The following is a 22,302-nucleotide window of genomic DNA, read 5'->3' on the forward strand; positions in this document are numbered from 1 at the left end:
TTTTTTTAAAATAAAAAATTTATTTTGATATATTTTAAAGTAAAAAACAACTGCTATTATAATTTTAAACACTACATAAGTTAGGCAACATTAAAGAGTAATATTGATTCAAAGATCCTTTGAAGCATCTAAAAATAGACTCTTAGGATTAGCGACTTTCCCTTTGAAAATAGTCGGCCCTTGCTTTCCAAATATGCCATTAGAGTAATGCAATTTGACCAAATTGCAGATCCTTTAAAAGTATGTTGTAGCTTCAACCACAAATCCTTTATCAAAACAAAATCGATATCACTTGCGCTATTACCTAATTGGCTTGCGAGCCACGTCCACTATCCACGATCACCATAAAAGAAAGGTATATTCCACTGATTCCACTTCTACTCCACATATAAGATACAAAATTTGGGCCAATATTTCTCTTAAACAAACCCTCTCATGTGGCTAAAGAGTTTGTAAAGCCTCACACAAGAAATTTGTGATTTTCTAAGGTATCTTGAGAGCCCATTATTTCTTTTAGAAGCTTTGGATAGCCTCACTTGATCTTAAGACACAACGTGAAGGAGATTCTATCTGAGAAGAGATGTTATGCAAGGATGATTGCACAAAATATCCATACTTCATAGTTAGGCTTCCAAGCTTTTCTTAATCCCATACTAAGGTGTTCTTTGCGACTGTAGACCCAGTACATATTATTTCAATGCTAAAACTTCCTTCTCAGACAACAATTACAACAAAAACTTGTTTGAAATTTAAAACTGGACATCATATAATTTGGGGTGGCAGTAATCACTGCCTTAAACAAAATCTTCCTTCCTATTTGTGATAATAATTTCTGCTTTCAAGATTGTAACTTTCCACAAATAAAATCAAAGTTAAAACCAACGACTTGTGACTTGGACCTCCCCCACCTTGTTCGGATACTCGATTTGCTTTTCAGTTATAGGCTTGCTCCCCAACCTATAATAAATCGCATTTCTATTATCCATAGAAGTACTAGGGCCAAATATATGCTAGATTTTTCCTTTTTTTTCTTCTCCATAAGTCAGTATCTCATCTCAATCAAGTTATAGTTTGATTGTACTAACAATGTGACATGATATGAGGCATGCATTCATGGGTTGGAGATGAAATCAGAGTGCACCTAATCTACATAGAGATCAGGAATTCTCCATATCAATGTTGTTTAGTTGAAGGAGAAATAATTGGGAAACCTTGGTATCATGACATCAAACAGTTCATCGAATGCCATAAATATCCATTAGAAGCATCCAAGGCAGACAAGAAAACCTTAAGAAGGATGACAATTGAATAATACTACCTGGATGGAGAAACCCTATGCAAAAGATCATTTGACAGAACTCTATTAAGATGTTTGAATAAAAAAGAAGCCAAAAAGGCCTTGTGATAAGTTCATAAAAGGATTTATGCCACTCATGCAAACAAACAAATGATGGTTGAGTAGATTCAATGATTTGGTTACTTCTAGATGACCATGTAAAGAGACTGCGTAGAACATATAAAAAAATACCATAAATGTTAGGTGTATGACGATAAGATCAATGCACCCTTGTATATTTGGGATGTTATTGCAAAAAGCCCTAGGTCGTATGACTTGTAAGCAACCAAACAAAGGATTTGCACAGTAAAACTCGAGTGGGCTGGTGTGTCAAATGACTAAGAGAGGTAAAATTAGAAATAATCGGTCCTACTATCAATAAGGAAGATATATTACAAAAGAAGAGGGGGTTATATTTTAATCCAGATAATGATATATACATGTCATCTATCCAAAAGTGTTTATCATTGTGTAATGTTTTGTAGAAATCTTATAGGTAAAAGTCCCAATTGGAATCTAAAAAAGCTCTAATAAATCCATGTCAACAAAGATTTGACAAGGTTTCTTCCAACTTAACTTGGCACTAAAAGTTTTAGCCCTACAATTAAAGAGCATCGTGGATTTGATTCTTTAAGACAAGCGGTCTTGCGGTAGAATTCAACTTGTATTAGGAGATCCATCCTCGTGCCATAATTCAATTAAAATTCAATTATGTTATCAGAAGGCTTCACTCCTACAATTGAGATATATTCGGTCAAATCTTATAGGTAAGCCAAACAAACTCTACGATCAAAGACAAATAAGGTTGGTCACCTTTTGATTTGATCATTTTAGAAAATTGAGGTTGGTCACCTCTTGGTTTGACTAACATTTAAAATTTCCATGCATAGTCTTTTCTTGACTTTACCACTTTTCAAAGTTTTCACGAACACCATCTTTTCTTGACAAACCTATTATACAAAGCCTTTTCTATAAGCCTTTGTGCTATAAACATTGTAAAGAAAGGAAAACTATTATAACCTATTTTTACCCAAAAATATTTTCAAAAAGAGAGGAAAATCCAAAAACATTATTTGTTTAAATAAGTCAATCAAGATTCCTCAAGGTTTTAATTAAATAAGAAATTTTTTGAAGGATTTAAATTAAACAAAAATGGTTTTAATTGAAGGAATTGAAGGATCAAGGACCAAATTTATCAAATTGGTTTAATTTAGGAGGTCTTATTAATTCAATCAGGGGCTTAATGAAACAGATTTATGATTTTATAGCTGAGAACTTGAAGGGTTTATTTAACTTTGGTCCATGACATCATTAATAGATTTTATTAATTTGGCTTTGATTTTGTGCCTAATTGAATAATTAAAACTTCAAGAGGATTAAAACTAAAAAGGCATTGACTTTCAAATACTATTTTGAGCTTTTTCCACACCAAACATCGTCATTTCAAGGCCTTGTTATATATACCCTCAACCTCTTTGTCTTTTTTTTTTAGAGATCAAAATCAGGAATCCTAGCCACCACTCCTGTCATTTTCCTGACAAACCATCACTAACCATTGTTGTTTTGGATATTTTAGCATTGTTTCATTCATTTTTAAACGTTGTTCTTTCATGATTTTAACGTTGTTCAACCTTTGGTTGTTCTTCTCTACATGGCAACATGTTAACCTCGTTGTTGTTTTTTTCCTTTTATTGTTTTTCATCAAAAACTAACTCACTGACCCACTACAAGAGAGCCTTTTCATGCCCATGTACTGAAACCTGTGATCGTTGTTTTGTCTTAACCCTTCAACATTGTAGATTTCATGCTTAGAAATCATGTGGTTTGTGTCGATTTGGTCTAGGAAGGTAGGTCAGTCCTCTTCCCCTATAAATAGGTCAAGGGTGTGTGTGAGAGAGAAAAAAAAGTAAGAGGAAGGAACACTTAGAGGAAATATAGTTAGATTAGAGAACTGAAATAAACAAAAAAAGAAAAATTAGGTTTGTTATTCAGGATTTTGGGCAAGAAAGTCTTGAAGGTTTTATTGTTGGAGAGTGAGAAATTAGGGTTCCAAAAAGCTTATGAGTCTTGGTTTACATTTCAGTTTGATTCAACCCCCATCTTCCTCCAAGTGTAGATATTTTACCTTGTGTGTTTTTTTTTGGCTCATTTTCTTTCTTTAATGCCTTAGTTTTATAACTATAATGGTGCAATTTGTGATGTGAAAAATGTCTATATCCATGAATCTTGAGATGTCATATGTTACTATTTAGATGAGATTTGTTTTTTATGATAGGACTCACTCTTCAGGAGTAAAGCTTTTGAATTGTGTGATTGTGTTATAAGCTTTTTTGTACAGCTATTTTGATGAGAATGTTTATTTGTAATAGGACTCACTCTTCGTGAATTAAACTTTTGGATTGCGTGATTAAGTTTTAAGTTACCTTTATAAGGTGGAATCTTTGAGTAGGTCAGATACTCATTTTAATGTTCACTCATTATGAACAACTCTGGAATGATTAAAATCTATTGCCCTTTAAAGTTCAAGCCTAAAAGTAGCTTGGAATTTTACCTTGTTTGCAAATGTTTTCTCTATGTTCTATCTTTTCTATATGGTTATCTTATCCATGCCTATCATGAACTATATGTAAATTTGAATGATATGTAGATTAATGATTTCTACATTGAAGATTCAATTTAGTTGTTTTTTGTTTTTCTAATTAGTAGAGTAAAAAACCCAAACCAAAGTAGGTTTTTTAAAAGGCCTATGGATTTCCTAGTTTGGTCTTTTCAGATATGATTTCTACTCGGTTTTAAGTTTTCACTTGTGTTTCATTTGGCCGAAACTCATATCAAGTTTTCCACCTTGTGTTTGATTTATTTTTGACCATATCTTGCAATGTTATGGCTTCATGGAATCCTGTTATGACTATGATTTTGAATCTACGAAGGTAGCAGGTGTTGCTCTTTTTGTTTTTGTTTTTTTTTTTGTTTAAGATAACAAAAACCATTCACACATGCTTTTTTGAGCCTTGAAACAAGTTTGTAAGGCCTAACTACCCACATCAAAAGACTTGTATGAGACGATATTCCTATTTTATTTTATTAAAAACTTTCATTTACTTTGAAATTGTATAAATTATGTCCTCTTTTTTGTTATTCACTAATAGTGTTTGGGGTAATGGACTTATAATAAGTAATTACTTTGGACATTAATGTGGAGTAACACTTCTTTCGTTTTGTTTTCAAATAAACGAGTTTGTAAAACTTCTAAGTCTTTAAGCCTAGTATTTATCAACGATACCCAAGCACCAATTAAGAGTACTAAAGCCTTTAGTAAACCACCTTTCAAAATGCACATCAATAATAAGAAAAAAAATAGAAATTTTCTAGTAAAATAATATTGTCCATTTACTATGAAAGTGCATTCACTAGTCTTATCGACCAATATATACGAACATTGATATAGGGCAACATCGTAGAATTAAAGTACCAATATGATTATTAAACTTAACAAAATATATTGGGAAAAATAAATCCATAGAGGTCATTGTCCAAACCAAGTTCAAAAGAATATTCATGCTATTAGATCCTATTTTCAAGTAGATAAACCTATAATAGGTCACTGCTTAGATATTTAGGGTTGGGGTAAAAAAACTCATTCAACAAAATTACGAGTGAACTTTAGTACTATATGTCGACTTTCCCAAAACATATACTCGCATCTTCTTTTGAGGTTTGATCAATTATTTCATGATTATGTTGTCGAAAACCATAAGCAATCTAAGTATCTAGTCTATAATAGTTATTCACACCAACCACTAATGAGAAATCTTCTAAAACTCTTTTTAGAATAAAGGAATTGTTATGCCTATAAATGTTAGCTCTTTTTGTCTTGTAACTTATGTAATTTTTCTCCCTTTTTAAAAAATATGAGGCATAACATTCTATTTAAAGGAAAACCTAATAACTCTAGTAATAATAAAATATCTATTTATCCCATTGAATAATATCAAATATATTATTTCAAGATGATTTTAAAGTTTATTCAATTATGTCCCTACTTGATTTTTCTATGTCTAGAGTTGTAATTTCCTATATTAATTATATTCTAGTCCTCAATTTCTAAAACTTATTTACAATCAAGTCACACTTGATTAATTATTCCAATTTAATTTGTGATCAATACTTCTTAATGTGTGTGACTTATTAGGTTCTTAATAAGTTGACCCAAATATAAATCATAATCCTAGATTAAATAGGATTAAATAAATTAAATAAATTAATTTATTATCAATAAAATAATTGATTGATTTATATTTAAAGATTAAGTGTATTGTCTAACAACGTTTCATGATCCGTCTAATGTTAGGAAAGTTATATGTAGTTTGACTTAACCTATGATTAAGCAGTTTTCAAATGCAATTATTATCCTTCAACAAGAATGTTTTTTATTTTGACATTATAGTATGAAGTATGTATGCTCTGTGAAATCATGTTTGTTCTCAACACTATAGTAATTGATTCTTTAAATAAGATATGAAAATCTTTTCAAATCTCATTCCACTTTGCTAAAAAATTTCACAATTAAACTATTTGAGAAAAGTAGAACATTTTTAATAATTTATCTAGGATAGTTTTCGAATGCAATTATTATCCTTCAACAAGAATGTTTTTTATTTAGACATTAATTATAACATGAAGTATGTATGCTATGTGAAATCATGTTTGTTCTCAACACTATAGTCATTGATTCTTTAAATAAGATATGAAACTCTTTTTAAATCTCATTTCACTTTGCTAAACAATTTCACAATCAAACTATTTGAGAACAAGTAGAACATTTTCCCTAATTTATCTAGGATGATAAATCATCTCTTGATCACTCAAATACCTTCATATAATTCATGTTATACCTAATATATGCTCATTAATTACCCTTTATTAGAACAAATTGTAGTTAGGATCAAAGCATAACATTCCCTATATAAGATAACTTAGTGATTTCAAATATAAAGATCACTTACACAACTGTCATATGAGCATTTTTGTAGACATTGGAGATCTCTCTATATAGAATTCTAATACGGTTTTATTTGGAGTACATGTCATCTAAAAAGCACATATATATTAGTTTTAGGTATCCATCATATCTCAGCTTATGAGAACAACTGTTTTCTTTCATAAAGAAAATAATATAATATGTGCTAGTCTCAATGACTCTAATTAATGTCTAATATTAATAGAGCATTGGCTAGAAACATTTATGAACAATGCTTTAATCCAATAGGAAACTGTTGAATATTATAACAACTTTATAATTTCTTTTACAAAATATTTTTTTCCAAGGACTTTATCTTTACTCAAGATTTATTAATCAAACACAAATGAATATTAAAGTTAAAGAAGTCTTTATTAATAATAAATATGTTTTGCATGAACAAAGTTAATGTCACGTGTAATCAACCAATTAACTATAGGGCAAATATATTAACACTATAGTGTAAACAATCATTAATCGACCATTATCCATGGGCTACTGTTGTATAAACAACAATTTTAGCTATAACATCTCCTAGGATTTTGCTTGGGTTCAATGATCTCACTAAAAGCCTATCTAATTATTCATTGACATAACTTGATAGACCATTATTGATCATTTACTTGATCGAGAGTAATTGATTATAGATATGTTAATTCATTAATTGTTATCAAATGAATGAATGGTAACAATTGAAAGTGACAAAATAACCTGGATTTTGGAATGGATAGGCTCAAGTCGAAACATCTACTCGAGGTTTAACTCTTTGAAGTAAACTTGTTATCATCCATATAAGTAGACCATTGAAAAATTAGGTGTAACAGACCATTAGAAATAGAAGACAAGTTACAATACAACTTAACTTAGGTAAGATACTTTTGGGTGATAGTATCTTTCCTTAAACATAACTAGGAAACAGTTGAATATTATAACAACTTTATAATTTCTTTTACAAAATATTTTTTTCCAAGGATTTTATCTTTACTCAAGATTTATTAATCAAACACAAATGAATATTAAAGTTAAAGAAGTCTTTATTAATAATAAATATGTTTTGCATGAACAAAGTTAATGCCGCGTGTAATCAACCAATTAACTATAGGGCAAATATATTAACACTATAGTATAAACAGTCATTAATCGACCATTATCCATGGGCTACTGTTGTATAAACAACAATTTTAGCTATAACATCTCCTAGGATTTTGCTTGGGTTCAATGATCTCACTAAAAGCCTATCTAATTATTCATTGACATAACTTGATAGACCATTATTGATCATTTACTTGATCGAGAGTAATTGATTATAGATATGTTAATTCATTAATTGTTATCATATGAATGAATGGTAGCAATTGAAAGTGACAAAATAACCTGGATTTTGGAATGGATAGGCTCAAGTCGAAACATCTACTCGAGGTTTAACTCTTTGAAGTAAACTTGTTATCATCCATATAAGTAGACCATTGAAAAATTAGGTGTAACAGACCATTAGAAATAGAAGACAAGTTACAATACAACTTAACTTAGATAAGATACTTTAGGGTGATAGTATCTTCCCTTAAACATAACTAGTCCATTATCTTAAAACTATGAAGACCAGTTAAGGTTGAAAATGACTATCATACTAGGTGGTAACTTTTTTTTAATAAGTTTTAGACCTTTTCCATCTCAAAACCTAAAGGCCCTTCCCTTTTAGGAAAGAGAGCTGGTCGCTGTAATGTTGTATGTGATAACCAAATAACTAGTTCATTTGATAACATCTCGAGTAGATGTTATCAAATGAATGAATGGTAGCAATTGAAAGTGGCAAAATAACCTGAATTTTGGAATGGATAGGCTCAAGCCGAAACATCTACTCGAGGTTTAACTCTTTGAAGTAAACTTGCTATCATCCATATAAGTAGACCATTGAAAAGTTAGGTGGAACATACCATTAGAAATAGAAGACAAGTTTAAATACAACTTACCTCAGGTAAGATACTTTAGGGTGATAATATCTTTCCTCAAGCATAACTAGTCCATTATCTTAGAATTATGAAGACCAGTTAAGGTTCAAAATGACTATCATACCAGGTGGTAACTTTTTCTTAATAAGTTGTATACCTTTTCCATCTCAAAACCTAAAGGCCCTTCCCTTCTAGGAAAGAGAGCTGGTCGCTGCACTGTCGTATGTGATAACCAAATAAAATAAAATAAATACATGAGTGAAAAATCACATTTTTCCTAAACAAAGTTATTTTCACACTGATTTTGAAAACAAATCTATGTTTATACATTCATAAAAATGAGAAATTTTAGTTTTACAAAATGAAACTAATATGATTCAAAATCAATAAATAAACGAGTGAATTGTATCATGCATGTAAAACCCTATTATAAAAAGAAAAAAAAAAGGAATGAGAGTTTGTGGCTTACCTTAAAGGTGGTTCCACAAGAGTGGGGAGCTGTTGTGGTGGCTTCTAGTGGTGAAGATGATGGTGGTACTCATGATGGAGAGGTTTTTTTATGATTTTCTCTCTCTAATTACGAGTTTCTCTTGTTTTTTCATTTTCTTTTTTCTTTTTTTTCCTTTTTTTTCTTTTCTTTCTCTCTCCCTTCTCCTACTTATTAGTTCAAAACTACATTCTTTTTAATTCAAAAACTCTATTTTTCTTATTTCTCTTTCCAACTCGTTGATGTGAACCCCCTGGATATAAAGATCCAAAAACCCACACTCAAATCAACATTTCTCAAGAAAACTAAATTCAAGCTTTGAGCTTAAGATAATGATAACATGTACCGAGACACCAAAACTATAAGTAATTGATAAAAAAACCTCATCCAATGCCTATGAAGAGACGCAAATGAGAAACATAGAAGATGCCACGAAGCTTGGTCAATTATTTGATAAATTAAAGTAGTTCAATAAAGAACAAAAAAGTATGATCAAAACTTCACACACAATAATAATTGTTAAAATCAAAGTCTGTAAAAAAACCCTAATTATAAGTTAAAAAAACCCTATTTATACTAGGTAAAAATATCCTAAAAAATGCTGGAAAATAATAAAAGTATTCTAAAAAAATAGAAAAAATAATCCTAAAACGACTAAGAAACTAATATAATTCAGCATAGTGCTTCTATACCTTATCATAAGGCCTTCTTGATGTCTAACTGACTTAAAATTTTAACCCAAAATAAAACAAGGCCTTTGAAATCTTTTAATAAAATTTTCATATCATCCAAAAGTTGGATAAGAAACTATGCTTGTTAAAGTAAAACTATGTATTAGAAAAAATATACCTCTAGTTACCAAAATTAATTAGCACATAAAAAGTAGATGAATCAAGCTCTTTTGTATATAGATTAAACTGGCTAAAGTATGATCATTACATGTTAAAGATGTAGTCTTCTTGAAATTCACCTTGACCCAAATACTCTAAATAAGCTAATTGAATGTATCTTTGAGCTTTTTTTATTTCTTTTGATCTTGCAATCGACCAATTTGAAACTTCTAATGGATCCTTAGGTGGTTCAATTTTGTTTCTCATAGTATTCGACTTTGATAGGGGGAAATATCTCTTCTATAAATCAGCCTTCAAGTGGAAAAGGAATTTGAATTACCTCCTTAGCGTATATTACCTTTTATACCTTGGTAGCCATGTGAACCATATCCATTATCTCAACATAATGCTACAACTTAACCACATTAGTTATCTCTCTATTCAAACCATTTAAAATTTTTTCCATTGTAACATCTCTTTCCTCTACAATATTACCTCTAATTATGACAATCGTCAATCATCTACACTTTTAGACTATTGAGTCAAACTTTGCAATCTCTAAAACAATTCCCTATAATAACATCCATGAACAAACTTATTTCTCATGATTTCTTTCATCTCATCCCTAGTCTCTACGGATCTCTTTCCATTCATTGTTCTATCTAAAACAATTTGATCCCACTAAATAATAGTACAATCAGTAAACTCAATAACGAGTTTATTTTATTTTTTTTAGAGTATAGGTGACAATAAAAGAATAACTCCATTTTCTTCTCTCATTCCAAGTATGCTTTAGGATCTTTTTTTTCTTGAAAAGTCAGGATCTTCATCTTAATACTCTCAAAATGTTTGTCTAAATCATAAAAAAAAACCACCCTCTCAGTTTGCTCTCTTTGGTAGAAATGTCCATGTGGCCGAACTCCCTTATACTTATGGTTTTTATGTTGTTGAAACCTAGCATTATAATCATGATCAAAATCCTCAAACTCCTCATCTATATTTTTTTTTTGCTATAGACTCCTCTGGAGGTGAAATAACTAGTCTTACAAGCCTTCTACTTAGGACCTCTACGGCCTGACCCATCTCATAAGCTAGCTACTTTAATTATCAATTCACCCATCTCATTCGTAACCTCTCCAAACTTCATGTTCATCAACTCTAATTGTTGTTGCATAGCTCAATAACCTCATTCCAGATTGTTCCTATCCTTTGGCGGTGGTGATCCACTTTCGGTTGACATCGTCAAGATCTGAAAATCACATTCGCAGTAAGAGAAATATATCCACAAACTCTTTTGCATGTTTACACTCAATAGATGTCATTCCTGTCGTATTTCACATAAAGTTTTGGTTTTTCACTATAATAAACTCATATTTCATTTTTTACTACTCAATCTAAAAAATCTCAATTCTTTAAGGAACTAATTCACAACAAATTAGAAAAAATCTAGTTTTGTATGCTGCATTAATGAATGGCCTTTGTAAATATAATAAGCTCACATTTCACCTTTTACCAATCAATCTAAAAAATTTCAGTTTTTAAAGAACTAATTGTCAAGAAACTAGAAAAATTATGGTTTTGTATGCTGCATTAATGAATGGCCTTTGTAAAGAAGGAAGGGTTCCATAGAATGGTTCATGGAGGTTGAATCTCGATCTTGTTTCGTATAAAACTCGTACTCGTAGTTATTGCAAGGAAGGAAAGATGCTAGGGTCTAAGTCATTGTTGTAGGAGATGATAGGAAACGGGATGCCCTGATAGTTTTACTTGTCGGGTTCTTATTCAAGGATATGGTAAAGAGGGAAGGCTATTTCTGCTTTGAATTCGGTTGTGGAGCTTGAGAAATTTGATGTCTCAATCTCTCTAGATATTTTATGATTATCTAGTAGTTTCGTTATGTGAAGAGGATCAGCCGTTTGCAGCAAAGACTCTTCTGGAAAGAATGTCTGAGCGTGGTTATATACCCCATGTGGAAATCTACAATAAACTCATCGAGTCCCTCTGCAAATGTGATTGTGTAGCAGATGCTTTACCTCTAAACCCTACTCTTCTAACCTATAAAGCCCTCATCTGCGGCTGGTGTAGAATGGGCAGAAGCATAAAGGCTGAATAGTTCTGGTTTGCAACCTGATCCAGAAATATGCATAGCAATGATACATGGGTACCGTGGTAAAAGGGATGCCAGGCAAAGCAGAATCACTCTTGGTATTCTTTGCCAGGGAATTCCAGGTTTTTGATAGTGAGAGTTATAATACACGTCATCAGCATTGCTTGCGAAGATGGTGATACGGCCAAGTTCACAGAGCTGCAAGATCGGATGATGAAGGTTGGATTTGCACCAAACAGTAATCTGGGACTCGTCAAAGAAAACCTCTTCTTGAATGGCACGCATGATCAATATTTTCAAAGGGAAATCTCAAATGTTCTCTTGATGTTCTCTTGCTAGATGATAAGATCGTGTAGCAATGCGCCCTTGGCTGACTATGTGGCCATGGCCATGTGGGGGCGTGCTACGTATTAGAATTTCGCACTGGTGAATGCATGCTGACTCGCAGTTTCATTTTGGATAGACAGTGGAAATTGCAGATTGCAAGGTATAATCTAGTAGAACAAGCAACCCTATAACAGTGTTCTATTCTTAAGAGAAAAGGATCAGTGCCCATCTTGTATTATTTTATGAAAAGCTTCTTTTCTTTTCATATCCAGCATTCTGGGTTACAACTTAGCACTCTGTACCTGTGGAGATGAGATTGAAGGGTAAAATCAACAATAGAGCATGCTGTTTAAGCATTGTTGACGCACAATTTCTGATTCAAGGAAGGAGAAATGAAGGTAATCCAATCCATATGCTAAATTAAATTAAATTAAAATTGAAGCAAGCAAAGCATACAGCACCATCACTACTAGCAGCAAGTGTAAAGGTTTTTCATCACAAAAACAAGCTACTCCAACAAATGAAAATTAAGGAAAAGCTGTTGTGTCAAACAACAGAACATTTAGCACCAGCCGCTTCAAGTTGCTTCTTGGCCTCTTCAGCTTCATCTTTAGAAACCCCTTCTTTAAACTTCTTAGGCAATCCTTCAATCAATTCCTTGGCCTCCTTCAATGCCAAGCTGGTCAAAGCCCTAACCGATTTAATCACCGCAATTCTAACATTACTGGGCACTTCCTCAATAACAACATCGAACTCCGTCTTCTCTTCTACCACTGCTGCTCCCGCATCAGCTGCAGCCCCTGGCGCGACACCCACGGCAGCTGCTGGTGCAAATGCAGCAGCCGAAACCCCGAGCTTGTCCTGAAGGTAGTCGACGAGGGTGCGGGCTTCTTCGAGGGTTAAGGAGGAGATTTCTGCACCGAGTTTCTCGATTTTTTCAGGGGCGGCGACGGCGGCGACGGGGCGGACGTGGGAGGAGCGGAAAGAGAGGGGGAGTTGGCGGCGAGGGAAGAGGAGGAAGTGTTTGGTGGGGGAGTGTGTGGTGGAAGACGATGGAGAGTGGAGAGAGAGTGTTGGGATTGTTGTAGAGAGGGGGTTTGTTGTTGCCATTTCTGATGATGGGGAATCCAAGGATTTCTTCTCTTCTTTTCTATGGAGATGAAATAGAGAGAAACAGATGGATAGGTGTTTTGAGGATAAGGTTATGGGGAGAGAGATGAGGAGATGAAAGGTTTATGAAACGATGGTTTCTTTTTTTTTTTTTCTTTTTCTTATATTTTTAATATTATTTTTCTTTCTTTTAGATTAATATAAATCTTATATAAAAGGTCCCTTTTTTTTTTTCTTATATAATAACTAGACTAAAAGGTCCTTTCAATTTCCGGCTGTTTCGGGAGGGAGAGCCTTTTGTTTTAGGGGTATATTTGTCAACCAGTCTACACTCTGGAAAATAACAAAAAAGAAATGCTGGGGCATTCCGAGAATCGAACTCGGGACCTCTCGCACCCAAAGCGAGAATCATACCACTAGACCAAATGCCCTCTTGTCGTTTATATGCAATTAAATAATATTGTAATACATTTTCCATATGCAACACAAATACAAACAAAAACAAAAAAAAAAATTAAAATCCATACAAGAACAACCCGGCATAATATTAAAAATAAAATTTAAAAATTAAAAAAATAATTATTGTAATATGTTTTTAAATAAATAAATACTTTTAAAAAAACCACGAACAGCAAACAAGCTATAACTTCAACATTCAACAAATAGCTTAAAGTTGCGTTTAACAATTGTTTTTATGCAAACAAAAAAGGGAACAAAAATTAAAATAAGTAAAGATGGAGACCTTACTATTTACATGACAAAAACAGGGGATATGATTAGGGAATCAATGGCAGCTAAATAAATGACACACAATGCGATTTATTTATTTATTTATTTATTTTTACTCCTTGACCAAGTTCATGTCTCGTTCTCTAGATAATATTTTGGAATCACGGATGAATCTGAACAAACCAAACAACACAGTACCACATATATCAATCACAACAACAAAATGAAGTGGTTTGATTTAGTATTCAGCAATATATTGAAGTTAATCACACGAGATCATAGTATTCCACATCTCCTGACCTATTAATGCTACAACATGGTATCATAAAATTCATTCTTAAACCCCGATAACCCTACTAAATTGCTTTGGAAACAGCAACTTCACCACCTCCGGCGCCTCTTTCCATACCAATATGCGAACGCAGCTATTGATGCCGCCGTGATAACACCAGCTGTCGCATGCCAAGCAAACAATGGCCTCTCCAGAACAAGGGTAGAATCACTAACATCAGCAGGTGGAGATGTTAGTGGTTTCTTACTAACTGTCACTGCAAAGCCCAAACCCTGCCTTTCCAGCTCAGTTATGTCATCTATTGCTGGCTTAAGTCTTGTGGTCTTGGCTAGAGCTTCATACTCTTCTTTCGTTCCTCCTTCAAGGAAAGATCCAACAAGGTGACCTTTACTTATCCAGTATGCTCCAATTGTATTCCCCGAGTAATCCCCAAAATGCACCACTTCCCCTGCATTGTCCCCATAAAACTGCCAGGAAAATGTGAAGAACCTGGAATAGAAAAAGGGCAGGTAATCAAACTCATCTGTTTTCTCAGGCTCCATTATCGCTGCAACAGCATGTTTTGCTGTTTTCCGCGCAGAGTCAACATGCTCAAGCCTACGTGTTTCACCAAATAGTTTCACTGGAAATGCAGCAACATCTCCTACCGCATAGACCGAAGTGTTGCTCGTTTGCATTCGTCCATTTACTTTGATCCCACCTTTCTCCAAAGTCAGTTGGCCTTCAAACAGGCTCGTGTTTGGACGGATCCCAATGCCCACTACAACCATGTCAGCAGGAAGCTGACTTCCATCTCGAAGATTAACAGCGGTAACCTGAAAAAGATGAATTGGATTGGTTAAGCCAGACTTGGTGATCAATTTTTAAGGAAGCTAAAGCTCCTGATGCTTATGAACTCATGAAGCTTCCTGCATTTTGACATTTTTCACACCGGAAAAATTATAAGAATCATCTGATGAACCCAATCAGCATAACAGAAACTGTAACAGTAACCAATACTATGTCTGAAATATTCCGCAACATGAAACAGATTGAGACAAGTTCTAGCAAGATTGTCAAGCGGCAGGAGATTTACCTTTCCAATGGGGTCAATCTCGAAAGATGACAGGACAGTTCCTTTTACGAATCGAACTCCTTTTGAATTGTAATAACCCTCATAATAACTTGCAATCTTGGGTGTAAACAAGCGAGCCACTACAAAAGGCAAAGACAGTGACATATTTCACTAGTAACTTGTATTCAAGAAGAAATCAAGACAATAGTTTGGGAAAGAATTGGTAGTCCTAAATTTTTGTGGTCAGAAAACATGGCAGGAAAATCTTCAAAAACAACTGTTCTTGCATGACTAAATGCAAACAAGTTTGATAGATATGAGACGTTCCACAGCCTTTAACTTCAAAGGTTTTCTTCCTCAAAAATAAGTTTTAAGATCTCAAAAGAGGAAGCATAAAGCAGCATTGGGAGCACTTACTACAATGTACTTCCGGGAAAACCATAGTGACATTAATTCGATTTGTCACCAAAGACGCAGCACACTCCATTCCTATATAGCCACCACCAATAACAACAGCATTCCCAGAAGCACAAGATTGCATCACATCAACAACCCTGTTTGCATCAGCTAAATCTCGCAAATAACAAACATTTTCCGCATCTGATCCACTCACTCCAAATTCTTCAAGCTTCAAAGCCTACATTGAACAGTGAAAAAAAGAAAGAAAGAAGAGTTACTTTAATGTCATATTATTACTTGAACAATGCAATTCACTCTCTACACATTTTATTATTTCAATGAAATTTTTATAAAGGCCAACATTTTTTTTCTTCCTTTTTTTTTTTTTTAGTAAGAGTCTTTTGAGAACCATTTCCAAAGTTAAAATAAGGCAAAAAATGCAAACTAACATGATGATAAGATCTAATTGAACATTTTGTATCTCCAATATTATATATGTTTAACAATGACAAGTGGTCCCATTCAAAACGCTACCAAACAAAAGGACATGGATTGTAATTCCTCTAATTTTCCCAAAGCGAAATCAGATCCCTACTTGGTATTTTTATACTGCATTTACCCAACATTAAAAACATCAACTAACCATCTGAATAAAAAATAGCATCAACAAATTGAAAGATCAGTTTCAATACCCGAGCACCTGTTGCAATAATGAGAATCTTGTAGCTTATAGTCTCGCCAACTGCAGTTAGTAGTGTCTTGCGCCTCACATCAACAGACTTAACTCGAGTTCCCAGAATCAATTCAATTCCTAGAAAAAATAATTCATATAGCCATCAATTAGGGATAAAACATAAAAGGAAGAATTTCAGCTGCCAACAATTTAGAAGACTTGATAATAAACTTGTAACAGAAAAAATTTCGCTGGTATTTGTGTCTGAACAAATTCTACTAGGAGTTTTTCCCCAAAAATGAAGAGACATTTCCTTCTGATCTTGGTTACGTTGGATGTAGGTAAAATATGAAGAGCTGTACCCATCACAAAATGCTTGATTAAAACTATCTATGTAATTAGTAAGTCTATGTTTCTACAAGAGAAAAGTATGTCTCATTTTTACTTATGTAAAAATCTTTATAGCAACAGGTTAACTAATTAAAGATGTTAGACTCGATAGTCAAAGAACTTTCTCATGTCAACAATATTAACAAGCAGATATAGTATGGCAACCTAATTGTCAACTTAAATCTACACATGAAGCATAATGATCATAGTTGCTGTATTTAGTAATTGGTAATAAAAGCCTCATTGTACAAGTCTGCAACCCAAATGGATCAAACATTCAAATATAATACAACTGCCATCGACACAATTCATGTCATATATATAGTTGAGCAGGTGAGATCACAAATATCGAGCGAGAACAAAATTGGATAACTTGAATTCATTCTGCATTTTTTTCATCTACCTCTGCTCCCTTGACATTTGATATAAGCAAATTATAATTACAGGTAATCTAGATAAGAACATATGAAGGATGCTATACCTGAAAGCTAAATAATTCCAATTAGAATGCATAAAGAACCATCCAGATTCTAGACAAATAAAAATATGGATAACATAGCAAACTTTGAAATAGGTACTCCAGAGAATAAGAGCAGTGCTATAAGATTATTATTCTCATTGGTCAGTGGAAAGAATCATACAAGCCAAAAATAGATTACCGTGTTCCTTATACCATTTTGGAGTCAACCTTTCCTCATTAGCTCCAACACAAGTGTGAAACGATGGAAGGCGTGCTGGAGCTGCATGTTAGCAAAAGTTTCAATAGAAGGCTGAATATTAGAATAATAAATGAACGGGAGGAACATAAAACAACAAATGATTAGCATTTTCACTCCCTAGTTTAGTTGTGAATTTTAGGACAGCATATCAGGAAAAAGAAACCAAAGCCCCCACATTGCATCCAGACTCAAAGTTGACTATCCCCAAGTTCAGCCTGACAAATCTATGTGACTTGGGCAAAGCTATTGACTAATAACAAGCAGCACATTTCAGTAGATTATTTATATGTCACACTACATAAAGAATTCTACCAAAATAGTTGGTTATATTAGATAACCAGACCCTGAACTTGAATGATGAGAACTTTTACCTTCAGGAAGTAAATAACCTTTGCTCAATGCAGGTCTCTCGTAAGGTGGAACCTGAAAGAAATCCAGTAGACATTCATGAATCACTATCTAACTAGACATGGCAAGCAGGAAATATGAGGCGAATGCAATTTTATGACCTGCAGAAAAACTTTCATTTCAGTCTTATTATTGTTCCATTGCATAATTATCACCCGTGCAAGGGTTTTCCCAACTCACAGCTAACATCAAGTTTATTCAATCGCACAAGCTAAGCTTTTGTGTTATCATCAACATTACATATCAACGACTAAAATATAAATCAAATTCATTTTGCACCTTCAATACTATGATGCCAAATTATAATGCCGGCATAACTTCAGACTGAAAATGTCTAGTGCACAAACTTTAAAAACCCATATACGAGATTGTTATTAGCTGTGAATTTGAGCTTTTTGGTCTTTTCTGTTTCTTTGGATGATATGATGGGTCAATTATTTGCTTTATTGGTTCCAATGGTGGCAGCTGCGGAATCCGCTATAGGGTTAGCCATTTTCATTATTGCTTTCCAACTTTAAAACCCCACATACCAAAATAAGACCAATAGAAAGAGAAGGTACTTGTTCACAGAAATGTCCCCAATGGCTTATATTCCATTAAAAGAATGAGGAAAAAACATGATATAAGTAATATGAAATTGACAATAACTATTGCAGTCTACCATTACTTAAAGTCACAAGGCAAGGCAAGAATTTGCAATCAATCAACCAATACAAGAAAAAAAAAAAAAAGAGCTATAGCAAAATACATATGGTAACAATGGCGATGCTAACTGTTCAAATTTCAGAATCCTCCTTATAGGTAAGCAGCATGCTATATATTCTTGGGATTTCTTAAACGTAACTCACTTTTCATAATCTAACCAACAAAGATAAAAAAAGAGAGGAAGAAGCAGAATTAAGGAGACAAAGCAACTAACAAACTGAAAATTGAACCCATCAAAGAAAAGCATGAATAGAACAAAGAGCGAAAAAAAATCAGATGCCCATTAAGGAAAATAAACCTAGAAAGGCTAAAAAGATGAGGTTTTTTTTTCTCGCTCACAGTTTCTTCAGAGATGATGCAAAGTTCTCCAGGTGAGACCCCTTTCTTTGTGAATTCAAGAGCTGCATACCCAGCTGCCACTCCTCCTCCAAGAATAACATACACAAATGCTCTTCCCATCTCCTTTGGCTCTCCTTCTCCAACCAAAACTCTCTCCGCTCTCTCTCTCTCTCTCTCGCTCTCAAGAGTCAAGAAGAGTAGGGAGATTTATTTCAATTCTCCATTTTGTGTTTTGGGTGGCATTTTGTCATCTAAGGAAAACCCACCATCACTTGTACCATTTTAGGCTCTTAAAGTGTATATATATATATATATATATATTCTGGTTTTACCAACGCTTGTTATTTTTTTATTTTTTGATTGGATTTTGTTTTTATTTATATGGTTCCATCCATTATATATTTCTCAGTTCCTTAGGTATTATAATTCGATTTTTAATCAGTTTTTTAAACATATATCTCTTTAAATCTTATATATTATCTCACAAAATATTAGTTTTACATATTAGTTTTACATATTTTTAATTCATAATTATGATTTTTTATTATCATACATTCAGAATTATAAAATAAATCTATAAATTGAGATTAATCTTTGTAAGGTTTGCAAAATGATATTTACAATATATATATTAAGAAAATTAAGGAAGATAGTTTTTTTTATTATTTATAGAACAAAATTTAGTTAAATTATAGCAATTAATTTTATTTTATCTACAAATGTTTTGAACTTGAAGCAATCGTGGGACGGAGAAGATACGGTGGGACCGAGTGTAGATATTGGGAAGCGTGCGGAAAGATGAGAGGAGATTATGATGGCAGGGTTTTTTGTGGTGAAGACAAGTGGATAAATCTGATTATTTGAAATTATGGCTATGGCTAGGACAAATTGTTGTCGACCGATGAATTGTGGATGAGGCTTCGAATCATGTATACCCACCGCATGGGCATGGCTTCTCTTCCGAACTTATCTGGTCTTTTACGGTTGTTTAGAAGAAATAAAAAAACTGATTTAATTGAGAAAATAAAAAAAAATAACTAAAAAATCCAAATTATATATAAAAAAATTTGATTAAATATATTAAAATTTAAAAAAAACTGACCGGTTTGGTTTTGATTTTATAAGCCTGAAACTGAAAAAACTGAACCGAATTCAAATCGAAAAAAACCAAACCAAACCGAAAAAACCAAGCCAAATCAGTTTGAGCCGGTTTTTGTTCTAAAAAACTAAACCCGGTTGGTTAGAATCGATTTCAGTCCTGTTTTTATTTAAAAAAATATTTAATTTAATTACTTTAAAAAAATAAAACCAAACCAAATTAAAAATAACCACCTAGTTATTTCTATGATTTACAGACCTTGTGTTGGCTGTGCTAAGAAGCAGCAGCCATCGGGAAAAGGATTATGGCTCTAGGGGTTAGTTTGCCCCATTTTCCATGGAGTGAATTTCTTTTCTTTTCTTTTTTTTGCTAATTTTCTTTTGTGCTATGCTGCTGGGTGAATATATTTTTCTTTAATAATAACAAAAGTGCATATTTTGGCATTATAATTAAACCTCATATAATGAGTTTTATTTAAGTATTCAAAACCACCTAATTATTTGTTTAAATCAGGTTTCAAATTCATTTATATGAAAATTAACCTAGTTAACTTAGAAGAACCACAAAATTAGAGAAATAAAAAATAACAGAGCCTAGTTGTAACAATCTAGAATTTTTATAAGGCAACTTGATTGTAATATCTCACATCAACGGGTGAGGGAGTGGTAGCTGGTCTTATTAAGAGTACTTGTTGCCAACTTGTCATACGTGTTTTGGAGTATCAGGCTTAGAAGTGGGCTCACGTCACCAGGAACAAAACCGTGAAATCAATAAGACCCAAAACAGATAATATATAGCAGATTGGACCGGGCTATTACATTGATCTTTTAAATGATTATGTTATTGCAAAATAGAATATAAATTAGTGTTGTTTTGAACATTTTTCAACAGAGTTTTTCTTATATGGAGACTCTATCCAAAATAACTCAAGTTATAAAATTATAATAGAAAGAGACCTCAAGCTCACTATCAATCAATTCCATCAAAATATAATTATACACAAATTACATGTTAAATAACAAGATTATAACATTTCTTTGAACATACATAATCTTTCCCAAAACATGGAACGTCATCCTTCCTTCCAATTTATTTCATTTTCTTCATCAAGCGATAACTTTTGTTTCATACATTTGACTTAATATATTATCATCTTCATCAACAAGCTAAGATCCCAACAATAATTTCATTGTTTATCCATTTTAGTAGTTATAAATCGTGTTTTAATTCAATTATGGATTCATTAATCTTATACCATACTCATATCTCGTATATTAATTCAAATATGGATTCATTAATCCAAAAATAATAACCATTGTTTCGTATATTAATTCAATTATGGATTCAATAATCCGAAACAATATTCATATCTCATACATGCTTTTTATTTAGTTATGGACTCATTAATCACATACAATACTCATAGCTCATGTTTTAATTCATTTTCATATTCATTAATCTATCTCCATAACCATAGCTCGTGTTCTAAGTCAACCATTTTCATCGATTCCATTCCTTAACCATAGCTCGGGGTTTAAATCAACCGTTCTCATTTATTTATTTAGTTTAACGTGGGTGTCCGGGCCAGCTTGCGCGCACCTCGACTAATCCCACAGGCCCTGAAGTTAACGACCATGTAAGCCTCTAGTGGTCATCATATAAGCAACCACATGGCTCGAACCTGAGATCACAGAGGGAACAAACCTCTTGATTCCAAGTTCTTACCACTGGATCACCACCTAGATGGTTATTATTTATTCATTTTAATAGTCATCATTTTATGCCTTACATCAACCATGCATTCATTAATCAATTTTAATAAGCATAGCTTGGGGTTTAAGTCAATCATGCTCATTTGTTCATTTTAATAGTTGTATTTCATGTCCTATATTTTTCTAGTTATTTCATGCTTTTCATCCAAAGTTAAGTTCCCCCATTCTCTTTTATTATAGTATTTCTAAACCATTATCAAATACCCCTTTTTGATCGGTACAATAACCTTGCTTGTTTTTATTCCTTGTTCTAAATCATTCATTATTTATGCCATTACATAGTAGGCTTCTTCAACAATAAGACTAACCAAAATCAACATTTTAGTCTCCGCCATTATGGTTAGCTTAAGATTTTCATAATTATTCCCTATTATTATGGTCAACTTTAAATAAACTTATCCAATTAGTCTTCGTCATTACGATCGACTTAGGATTTTCATAATTTAATTCCCTCCATAGGATCTGACTATATCAATTATTTATTTATCCCTGTCATAAAAACATATTTTTTTTTATATTATTTTTTAATATCGCACGCATATCTTCACTTAATATAA

The 22,302-nt window shown here is 32.8% G+C and overlaps 2 protein-coding genes and 1 non-coding gene across 3 annotated transcripts; all 3 read right to left on the reverse strand.

Moving 5' to 3' along the window:
• Positions 1 to 12,469: 12,469 nt before the first annotated feature.
• Positions 12,470 to 13,297, reverse strand: LOC7496838 (50S ribosomal protein L12, chloroplastic). Its single transcript, XM_002298500.4, has one exon. The coding sequence runs from the start codon at positions 13,164 to 13,166 to the stop codon at positions 12,603 to 12,605; it is 564 nt and encodes a 187-aa protein (XP_002298536.1). The 5' UTR covers positions 13,167 to 13,297; the 3' UTR covers positions 12,470 to 12,602.
• Positions 13,298 to 13,525: 228 nt separating this feature from the next.
• Positions 13,526 to 13,597, reverse strand: TRNAP-UGG (transfer RNA proline (anticodon UGG)). Its single transcript has one exon. It is a non-coding gene; the product is annotated as a tRNA-Pro (tRNA).
• Positions 13,598 to 14,069: 472 nt separating this feature from the next.
• On the reverse strand, positions 14,070 to 19,158 carry LOC7496837 (monodehydroascorbate reductase 4, peroxisomal). Its single transcript, XM_002298499.4, has 7 exons — positions 18,875 to 19,158; positions 17,794 to 17,845; positions 17,363 to 17,443; positions 16,333 to 16,451; positions 15,659 to 15,878; positions 15,263 to 15,381; positions 14,070 to 15,002 (listed from the first exon to the last, which is right to left on the reverse strand). Exons 1-7 carry the CDS (start codon positions 18,992 to 18,994, stop codon positions 14,277 to 14,279), a joined length of 1,437 nt encoding a protein of 478 aa, XP_002298535.1. The 5' UTR covers positions 18,995 to 19,158; the 3' UTR covers positions 14,070 to 14,276.
• Between the last annotated feature and the right edge of the window lie 3,144 nt (positions 19,159 to 22,302).

Source organism: Populus trichocarpa, chromosome 1 (assembly GCF_000002775.5).
Source record: "Populus trichocarpa isolate Nisqually-1 chromosome 1, P.trichocarpa_v4.1, whole genome shotgun sequence".
NCBI classification, from domain to species: Eukaryota; Viridiplantae; Streptophyta; class Magnoliopsida; order Malpighiales; family Salicaceae; genus Populus; species Populus trichocarpa.